At 27.9% G+C, this 11,519-nt stretch overlaps 1 protein-coding gene across 1 annotated transcript; it reads left to right on the forward strand.

Moving 5' to 3' along the window:
* The first annotated feature begins 950 nt into the window (after positions 1 to 950).
* Positions 951 to 7,907, forward strand: LOC132930805 (4-hydroxybutyrate coenzyme A transferase). Its single transcript, XM_060996867.1, has 8 exons — positions 951 to 1,623; positions 3,091 to 3,243; positions 3,305 to 3,453; positions 5,992 to 6,082; positions 6,148 to 6,552; positions 6,626 to 6,763; positions 6,843 to 6,992; positions 7,054 to 7,907. Exons 1-8 carry the CDS (start codon positions 1,452 to 1,454, stop codon positions 7,236 to 7,238), a joined length of 1,443 nt encoding a protein of 480 aa, XP_060852850.1. The 5' UTR covers positions 951 to 1,451; the 3' UTR covers positions 7,239 to 7,907.
* The last annotated feature ends 3,612 nt before the right edge of the window (positions 7,908 to 11,519 follow it).

Raw genomic sequence — 11,519 nt, forward strand, 5'->3', positions numbered from 1 at the left:
TACCACGTGCGGTATAAATAACGTCATTGTATTACATATAGATGCGGCATCCTCTTTAAGTCTTAAATGGTAAACCGTTAATTGGTATGCATTACACATACGTCATACACCGGTACAGTGGTTAGTGGTCCGTAACAAATTTGTCATGCACTCATGCAATGATCATTGATCGATTGATCTATAAGCAGTATAAGCTATCGCTATGGATCACATTTAGAACTTTAGAAGGTAATTTCAAGGTATAATGTTTTATCTTACTTGGTTTATAAAGTAAAAACGAATACATAATAATAAAATGTTATTTAATCTATTCAGTGACTGTAGTACTGTACTCAGTGTACTCTGTACCGTGTAGATAAAAAAATAATTTAAAATACGCTCTCATCGTCGTCACTTTTAATTGGATGTCTATATTATCCTATACTTTAAATTAAATAGTGAACTATTCCTACGCATCGGTCCAATTACGTGTTCGTGTGGTCTATTATTATTATTTCTATAATAAGCAGAGCGTGTGTGTGTTGTGTGTTTGCGTGCATATGTGCGTGTTAATACGAAACGATTACACAACGTAATACGTATTCCCCTGTGCACACATTGACCTAAATCGATCCAATTACAGCCGGGTTCGCCCAGCCACCGAGGCGTTTGTTGTTGTTATTGTTATTATAATACATAACAATAATAATTAACATGTTGTTTACACGTCTCGTTCATACTTCATTTCCGGGACTTTAATCTGCTCGGGGACTCGGGGTGCTTAGGTAGTTGGTACAATTAATTGGACAGTATAAATCACGCGTGTCCGTCCGTCTTATATGCCTCCGCAAAATCATTATTTATTGATTTATGGACTACCGATATGGGTATTTTTGATCGCCGACTAACACTAACGTCACGGCTACCGACGATTAATACTTAAAAGTAGTTGAGACATAATATTATTTTTATTATTAAATATTAATATGTCATATATTATAATCGTTACGTATTAATCTACGATTACCTCCCCCTAAACCCCTTCTCCAAAGCTTGCTCCGTTTTTTCAGCGGTTGTCGTCAGTCGTTCAGTAGTAGTTAGTGCGCACACTTTTGTCTTTGGTGGTGGCGAAAACTGATAACGCATAAATGCACAATAGTCGTTTATCGTTTTATCTGATTAATCGCGCCGTGTCGCCCGAACCGGCTGTGAAATATTCGCCGTTCGTGTTTGTTTAGTACTTTACTACTTTGTGTCCGCAATTCCGCATTCACGTACGCGCGCTCACCACTGCCGCCCGTTCGCTCTTTCACACCAGCTGACCGTCGCGTCGTCGTCACCTACTGACCCACCGCCACAGCCGTCTTATATCGTTTGTCTACGGAGATAATAGCCAAACCTTTCGATCGTTTTGATTGTCTTCAAGCTATCTGTCCGTCGTTCCATTTATTCAACCGCACACAAAACCAATAATGTCGGTTTCGGCCGTTAACAGGATTGGCCTCAGGGCCAAGATATGGAATTCACTGACAGGACGGGTTGGTCCCAAGACCTATTTCACCTATACGCCTCAAGTGTCGCAGGTGTTGGATCGAGAACCGAAGTGGGTGTCTGCCGACGAAGCCGTCCAGTGTATCAAGTCTGGTAATTGAGTATTTTCTGTTTTCGCATATTAATTGTCGCCTAGTCAACTCGATGGGTCCCAACATCAATATCGCAAGTAGCAAATATTTCCAGGGGGGGGACGATTTGATCTCCTGTTTTTTTATTTAAGTTTGAGTAATATCTATGATTCCGCAGAGGAGTAAGTCAGGATAAATGTATTAAGTAAACAATAGTAACAATACTATTATTATATTATTTGTGGTTGGCTTGCTAAAATTGGCGAGGAAGGGATAAGTAATTACAACCCAATTTGAGGCACTGCTTATCGCACAGACACGTCTGAAATCAACGTTTTTTTGGTTAGAGGTGTATCTGAAAATTAACTAATTCAATTGCCATCAAGTTAAAATAATATATTAAATTATATTACTTTAAAGTTATAGGTTTTTAAATATTTTCCAATACATAAACTCTTCTGACAATGGATAATATATGTTTATAAAAGTCTGAGAAGTTATTTAGTTCATATTACTTACCAGCCATGCAACCAATGCTCGCGATAAATTATTAATTCCTTGCCCTTTTGAACTTTTACATAATAAGTAACATTGGTAGTTATACAAGTACCTTACCTAAAAAAAAAGGTTCACATTTATTACCTATGCTAATTAAAGTATTTAGTTCTGAGACTATATAAGCAATATTCTTTTTTTCATGTAATAATTTGCCTTTTAAAACATCCTACGGGCATTCATTTATTATAAAAAAAAATATTTAGATAATGTTTTTTATAGTTAATATACTTATTAAGTACCTACTTGTGTTTTACCTGTTTATACTTTCAAGATTTTTTAGTTGCCTCAAAATTGATACAAATTGATAATGTTAGATTTAATAATTCAATCCTGAGTTTGAAATTATTTTATTTAAGGTTGAATCTATACATTTTCAAGGTTAAATTTGAAATTTTTCAATATGAAATTATTATACATACCAAGATTCAAACAGGAAATATATGTTTTTTTCTAATGAAGATAATTGAAAATTAAATTAAAGTATCCAAAATTATAAATAAAAAAATAGCAATTAAAATTAATAGCTATACAGTTAATTTGTGCTTTTTATAATTTGCATTTAATTAAAATAAAATGTATGGTACTACTAGATGCCTGAAAAATATTGATATAAATAAATAAATTCCTCTGTAAATGTATTAAGATATATAATAAGGATATTATTAATATCAACTTTCTCATTAAAAATAGAAATTACAAATATGAAAAATGTAGTAAAGTACTAGAGTAGCTATTGAATAGTTATACAAATAGTTAGTATATGTATATGTTATTAAATATTTCAATTGTAAGTACTTATATTTTTATCTTAAATAATAACGTTAATTTTTAATTACTTTATAGAATAGATTAAAAACGTGAACAATAATGTAAATTGCAGTAATTACGTATTTCTGGTAATTTCAGTTCTAAAGAAATATTTTATTTACAGATGATACAGTTTTTGTGAGTGGTGCTGCTACTACACCAATTGAAATTCTCCGTAGTATGACTGATCATGGAAAACAAAAGCAATTAAAAAATATACGCGTATGTAGCATTCACACTGAATTTGAGTCACCTTATTCATCTCCAGAATGTGAAGGTGTGCAATTTTTTTTATAATTTTACAATTGAAAAAAAAATTAAAAATTTTTTTTTTTTAGGAATATTTCGACCAATGGCTTTTTTTATTAGTTCCAATATGAGGAAGTGTATAAATGAAGGTCGTGGTGATGCTGTGCCAATATTTTTACATGATATACCCTATGTATTTGAACGAAATGTTATACCAGTAGATGTATCAATTATTTCGGTAAGGAAATTGACTAATTTTTATTCAAAGACCATAGTGTTATTTATTGTCCATTTTGACCTTAACCAATCATCATAATTTAATTATAACCTTAATAAGATATACAAATAGTATCAATAGTCACAGTTAGTTATAGTTATTATTTGTATAGCTAAAGAAAATTACTTTATTTTGTATTTGGAATTTAAAACCTGTTTATATTTACATAATAATAATTATATTTATTTTCAGTTTAATTTAACATGCTATATTGTAGGAAGATTTTTTTCTTGTATGATGTTTTAGTAAATATTATTTATATTTACATAAATTATCTTGATTCATTTGAAAGTGATTTCTTGGTTTTAGTATTCTATTGATTTTATCAATTTATTTTTATAAATAGCTGTTGTTTTGCATACTGTTAAAGTAAAAATATACATCTTTTTACTTTGTTATGACAAACATCAATTATTAAAAATACATAAATAGATAGTTCTACTATTTACTATATAGTTATATAAGATTCATAATAAATCTAATATAAATTATTAAATAATTTGATAATTATAATTTATAATAGTTAGGTTAGAAAAGTTATCTAACTTAAAAAATAGATACACATTGTATTGGAGGTGAAGTAATAACTGATAGTGCAATAAAATATTTAGTCTATAGTAAACACTTATCTTATTAATTTTACTATCCAAATAGACTATTATATATTTAGATATTTCTTTATTAAATGTGAGAAAGTTTTAAAAATTGAACATTGAACCTATAAATATTGATAAATGTTGTTTTAGTTAAAAACTAAATATAAACAACTGTCAATTAATTAATTAATTAAAATAAATAATATGCACATTTTTATCAAATTCAAATTAATTTTTTGATTACCTAATGATAAGTATTAACCTTTGAACACTATGACTTTAAATTAAATTTTGTTATTACACTTGTAATTAAATGAGTAATAAAATGTATATTGTATATACGTATTTGTTTGATATATGAACTCTTTACTTTATACACAATATACTATGTATTATTTTTTACTCATTCACTTAGATCAAGAGGATGTAATAATGAAACATTTTTCCCTGTCTTACAATAATATAGTATACTCAAATAATTGTTAAGAACAATATTATTTGTTTTGCCAGAAACGTTTTTAATCTTATTATTTTTAGTTGTTAATTATTATAAATACTTATAAAAACGTTTTTATGTAATTACAAATAATATCAATATTGTTTTAATTATTTAAATAATTGGTTATACATTTTTAATTATAACCATGTCATAACAACTTATCAAGTTTAAAAAGTTTTTTTTCTATATTTGTTCTATGTGTATCACACATATCTTATTATTCCACCCTATCAATAATTAATTTTTGGTATATATCCTGTTTGATATAGGTAGCGAAAAACAATGATCGTAAGTCAGAATATAAAATGTTATTACTTATTAGTATATAACAGTACTGCTTTTTTATATTTCAAGTCAATTATCATACATTTTCTCTTTAGTGTCAATCAAAACTAGATTTATGTAGTAGTTGTATTATATAGAAAAACTCAAAAATACTTTTGAAGGAATATTATTTTGTTCAATAAATAGGATTGTTCAAATAAAAGTTAATTAATTGGTTAGTGCATATGGTATATATTTTAATTTTCAATATTAACTTAAGTTCTAGTAAAATATAATTAATTATTGTAAACTAAAGTTTTTCTTTTTGTACTCAGCTTATTTATTGTAAATAATTATAAAAATTGATAGATTTATACATTCAACAGTATTTTATAATATATTTTGTTAGTCAAGTAGTATGTTATAGATAAAATCAAGAATTTATTTTAGTTCTATAAAGTAGCATATGTAAATTTGTTGAGAAGTTTATAATATTATATAGGTAACAATTTTTTTTACTGTAATAATTATATCATTATATTGGTTATTTGTTTCTTTAAAAAAATTCAAATATATTTTTAATAACCAGTGGTGGATCTAGAATTTTTTCTGGGGTGGGGGTACAACAACATTTTTCATATCGTCATTTTGTAAACACAATATTTATGATTTTATTTTAAGCCTTACATATATAATATAATTATCAAGGCCCTTGAATCCAGGGGAGGCCCTAAGGGCTGTGCATCCACATGTCCGTATTTCTAAAAAAATTGTATATTATTAAAAAAAAATTATAAACAAAAAAAACATATTATACGATAGTGGATATACTATCATAGACATGGATGTAGATAGAGGTAAACGGTATGTACTTGCTATCTATGTTATGTATATTATGGAGAACATATAAATAAACTATAATAATAAATTAATATAAAATATACTATGATATTATTTTATTATGTTTAAAAGATTAATTGCTTAGCACACATTTTTATACGGAAATACCAAGAATAATAAGAAAAATTAAAACTAAGGCCCCTCTCCAACCAAATCTCTGGAGCCGCCACTGTTAATAACAATATGCTGATTATTGTTTAACTTTTTAATGCAACAGCTTAATATGATTATTTATTTCAGGTATCACCCCCTGATCATCATGGTTTTTGCAGTCTTGGTACAAGTGTGGATTGCATTCGTTCAGCTTTAGGAAAATCAAAAGTAATTATTGGTAAGTCAAATATTGATTTTATATTTTAACGCCAATATTTTTATTGTATTTTTTTTTAAATTTAGCACAAGTAAATAATTGTATTCCACGCACTTTTGGTGAAGCTATCATTCATCAATCACATATTGATTATGCCGTCAGATGTGATCGTGAGTTACCAGCTCACGAACACAAAGATCCAAATCCTACCGAAACAGCTATTGGCAAACATATTGCTGATAATCTTGTTGAAGATGGTGCCACATTACAAATGGGTATTGGTGCAATTCCAGATGCCACTCTCACCTGCCTTAAAGGTCATAAGGATTTAGGAATCCATTCAGAAATGTTCAGTCTTGGAGTTATTGATCTAGTAAAGTCAGGAGTTATAACCAATCATAATAAAACATTTGACAAAGGATTGATTGTAACAAGTTTCTTAATGGGCAACAAGAAGTTGTATGATTTTGTTGATAACAATCCATTAATATGTAATACATTTTTTAGTTGATTAATTAATTAATTAAAAGTATGTATATTGCTAATTTTATAAATGTTTTATAGGTATGAGGCAAGTGTCATATACCAATAATGTACATATAATATCTCAACAACCTAAAATGACCGCAATTAATTCCTGTATTGAAGTAGACTTGACTGGACAAATTGTGTCTGGATCTATTGGATATAGATTATACTCGGGTAAATAAAATATAAGTTATTTATTGGAAAATTAGCTAATAAATATTAATGAATGTTTGCAAATTAAAATTTATTTTAGGGTATGGCGGTCAAGTAGATTTCATTAGAGGAGCCGCTGAAGGTTTCGACGGTAAGGGTAAGCCTATTATTGCCCTAGGTTCTGTGAATCCAAAAACTAAAGACGCCAGAGGTTTACCCAGTAGTAAAATTGTGCCAAAAATTCAAGAAGGTAAAATATTAGATTTTTACATATAAGTTTTTATCATTGATCTAATAAAATTGTTTTATAGGAGCTACGGTTGTTACTACTAGTGCACATGCCCATTATATTGTAACTGAGTTTGGTGTTGCCTCATTATTTGGAAAGAGTTTGAGACAACGAGCACATGCCTTGATAAATATAGCCCATCCTGACCATAGAGAATGGTTAGAAAAAGAAGCATTTAACCGTTTAAAAGTTATGCCAAGTGCATAAGTATAATATGTATTTAACATTTCAATGTATTACTATTTTTTGTTTAATTAATAATCATATTATCCGAATAATTCATTAATTACATTGATACATGATTTATTCTTATTTATTTGCTTAATACATCTCATATCAAGTTTAAATTGATTGATAATACATTGTAATTCGTAATTGGTTTATTTTTTAATTATTTTTTTTACCAAAACACATTTGTTATTGAATCATTAATATAATATTCATTTAAAAATTAATATTGTCCATAAAGAAATTTATGAAATAAAAATTGTTTTATAAACATGATGTATATTTCTATGTAGTATGGAAATAGTATTGTGGATCTCAATAATGTTATTAAAAAAAAATCTAAAATTGTATAATTTTGTCTGTTTATACAGATCATACCTAGTATATTGCTATAATCAAGGAGTAAATTATTCTATTTTCATATAAACAAATATTTATAGATATGTAATAAATTTATTTTGACTATTATGTGTAAAGCATTAATTAAAGTTGTAATGTTTACTATTGTATTAAAAATAGCATAAATGAAAAGTAAGATAGTTGTTTATGTATAACATATCTTTTGAAATAATATATTCAGTGCTTGTCAAAAATTGATTATCAAGTAATGATTATTAAAGTTAATAAAGATAAAGATTCAAATTTGTATATTTCTGTAAATAATATTCATTTATATTATTTATCATAACTAAAGGATTAAGGTAACAATAAAGATTTGTATAATTGATATTTAATACAATTTCATAAAGTAATAAAATGTAATTCATTATTAGATTCAACTCAACTGAAGGGAAATAAATATTAGAAGATCTATCAAAAAATCATTTGGCGGCATAACTTGTAACTCGTAGTAAGTACATAAGAACATTACTATAGAGAACACTATACCTCTAAAATAATATAATACTTGGCACAATAGTATGTTATTTGTATACAAATGCTTAGGCATGGATAGACTCAGAACAACAGAACACCATTTGACCATATTTATTTATAGTCAGAATTAGACACCTACTTGGAGTTTGAAAGTTGGTCGGTGACCACTATGATCCTACATAATATTTATTAGATAAAACTAATCTTAATGTTATAACTTAAATAAACTATAAATAATTATAATATAGGCTATAGGTACTTTTGAACAACTAAATCTATTCATGTCACAAAGAATATAATTCATAATTAAATAACAATGAAATCTAAAATAATCATTTATGCAATGAATTATACATCCAACATCTTTTAAATTTTAAGAAAAAAAATATTTGGGGGAAGGGGGGCTAAAATACCTTTTTTGAAATATAAACATACGTGTTTAAAAAAACTGCATTGTATTTTAGGTATATTTATTTATTGTAACAACAAATTATGAGGAATCTTGTAGTACATTTTCAAGCTTTTCTTTAACACAAACAATAATCTAATCATTAATAATTTAAAAAAAAAAAACTAAAAAAGTAGGGAGTAGACAATTTAAAATGTCTATAAATAACACAAAAGAGCCAAAAAATATTTTAACATTTTTAACTAGAAAATACTTCGAGAAGAATTTAAGTGTCTACAGACTACAGTTATTCATTTTTAGTTATTTATAGTGTATTAATTATTGTTTACTTATAAAGTTATAAACATAATGTTATATTATATTATGCAGGCCACTAATTATTCACTCAAATTGTTGGGGTACTTGGCCTCTCTCCCATAGGCGCAAAAAGTGTGAAATTTAGGGGGGGGGTGCTATATAATCGCTTCTGTACCCGAAATCCAAATTATTGGCATAGGTTATACCGTATAGCCCCCCCATATAAATTCATCATGCATGGCCATGTTTAGTATAAACCAAATTTTACGTTAATAATAATAATAATAATAATCCATTTTACTGTTGTTTTTAATACTGAAGTCAATTAACAATTTTACATTATATAGTACCTATAATCAAATATTCAAATTAAAAGGTATGATTATATTGTTAAGTTTCCTGTGTAAGTTTTTTACTATATTTTAATACTTAATATAATTTATGAAAACAAACATTAACGTTGAGATTTGAGTTTTAGGGTGTCCGTAAGTAATAACCCAGGGTTTCTTATAAATAGTGACCTTAAGGTAACGAAGCATCTTGATTATTTTCGTATAAACATGCAGGTTCCCACTCGAATGTGGACCCTCGTAACTCTTGCAGACTTGCTTAGTCTACAATTTTTTCCCGAGTACCTATTTGTTTATATATCATACTTGTGCAATATAATTAATTGCACGACTATTATATAGCCATACAGGACTATCAGGCGCGGATCTAGGTAAATAATCTAATTATTTGAAAATATTGACTTTATAGATTGTTTACTGGATATTTTAATGTATATTTACTTAAATAATCAAAATTAAAAACAATTAATTATTAAGAAGTAAATCATTGGATCGAGTAAGCTTAGTGATTCGTTCTATACCCACCACATCAACATATAAAACTTAAGCGAGATTCCAGTAAAATCTCTCCTACATAATAAGTCATCAGCCTACATTTCCTCAAGCTAAAATAATAGCTGGCCACTGAATCAATGTTTAAGTGGTGTATTGCGGTTAAATTAATATAACTTATAATTATATACTTAAAGCGTCCGGCTTCAACACAAATGATGGGTAATATATATATATATATATATCATATAATATACCTAATATAGATAATTATATATTATATAAATAGGAATATTATGGTCTTTTATAGGTTACCTAACCTAACGTAGTAACTTATACATTGAACAAAAATTGCATTTCTCGTGAATATAATAAGCAATACAACGAAAAAAGCACAGAATTGTATAATAACATTGTATGGTATAGTAACTACCTATATATTATATAGGTAGGTTTATTACATATATAGTAATATGAGTACATGACTATATATGTTTAAAGTACCCGATCTTAGTTACCCACAATATGATTATATTTGTATAGGTATAATAACGCGTATATTATTAATATAATACTGTATACATCATGTACACGATTAGGCGCGGGAGTAGCGGGCACCGGAGGGATTGAGGGTTGGTTTTCGAGAGGTCTTGAGTACTGACGCGACGGTCCCTCTCACGTTTGTATCACACGATTTATTGGCTCGCACTTGAACCATATTATATTATATAATATACGTGCGCATAAATAACACCCTTTGTAACGAGCATCCTACTCCTAATCGGGTAAATATTTATTCGAATGTCATGTATTATATATGTTGTACACTGCAATATTTTGAAACATAAATACTGGATTATAGGCACCTCTACCTATAACACGGCCTTGCACGAATTAGGATTAAATAAATAATTGTTGTTCATTGGATATTTAATACTTTATAGTATTATTATTATAGTTGTATGTTTTAAAAAACTAATATTTTTGGTTCTTTATAGATTGTTGAAATATACCAATTGAATAACTCTCGTGATAAAAAATAAAAAAAATTGTGAAATTATTATAAAATGCCTCATTAAAAAGCTGCAGATACATATATTTAAATTTTAAATATATGTGAACCCTCCACAGCCTCTCTCATGAGTCATGACCAAAAATGAAAATAGGTAATCGCAATATGAAATGTATTTTTTTTTTTTGAGTAGGAGGTCTTTTTGTAAAAATTGTTTGAAATGTGCTCCCTTATCCAAAAATGGAAAATAGGACATCTATGAATAATTTAGAACTTCGTGAAAAAAAATCTTAAAAAATTCAATAATATCATTAAAACCGTAGTATTTACATGTCTATATTAAAAACTAAAAATACTGTTCTCTTAAATATTATGTAAAGATATATTTATTCATTATTGTGTAATAATATCATAATAAATTATGTATATAGATTATAGAGTATAGACGAACACCGTCGTCACTGTATAATTACCAATTACGCGTTATACTTAAATTTAACGATTTGCCTTTTTTACCGAGAAAATAATATATTATAGACTATAGTGATTAAACACCAGGGTCGGCCGAGATTCCTGCCTGGGCCCTTGCCGTATTATAGTTCCTGGGCCCCTTTACTGGCTGTACTGTGTTATCCCAAAATACAGTATAAAATTATTATTGGGCTCCAGAAAATAATTCCTGCCTGGGCCCTCAGGTACCCAGGCCGACCCTGTTAAACACACACTTACAAACTGCAAAATTCTAATATTAGTTATATACTAATATCTGAGTAATATCCATAAGCGAAACTATGGGTCAAGCACTCAGGCTAGACAGGCCATGG

The sequence above is a fragment of the Rhopalosiphum padi genome, chromosome 4 (genome assembly GCF_020882245.1).
Source record: "Rhopalosiphum padi isolate XX-2018 chromosome 4, ASM2088224v1, whole genome shotgun sequence".
In the NCBI taxonomy this organism is placed as follows: Eukaryota; Metazoa; Arthropoda; class Insecta; order Hemiptera; family Aphididae; genus Rhopalosiphum; species Rhopalosiphum padi.

Bases quoted from the DNA above. Each gene is read 5' to 3' on its own strand.
- LOC132930805 (XM_060996867.1), top strand. From the start codon at position 1,452: ATGTCGGTTTCGGCCGTTAACAGGATTGGCCTCAGGGCCAAGATATGG. The intron at 3,244-3,304 runs GTGTGCAATTTT...TTTTTTTTTTAG, and splicing joins TTCATCTCCAGAATGTGAAG to GAATATTTCGACCAATGGCT. The intron at 6,764-6,842 runs GTAAATAAAATA...AATTTATTTTAG, and splicing joins TGGATATAGATTATACTCGG to GGTATGGCGGTCAAGTAGAT.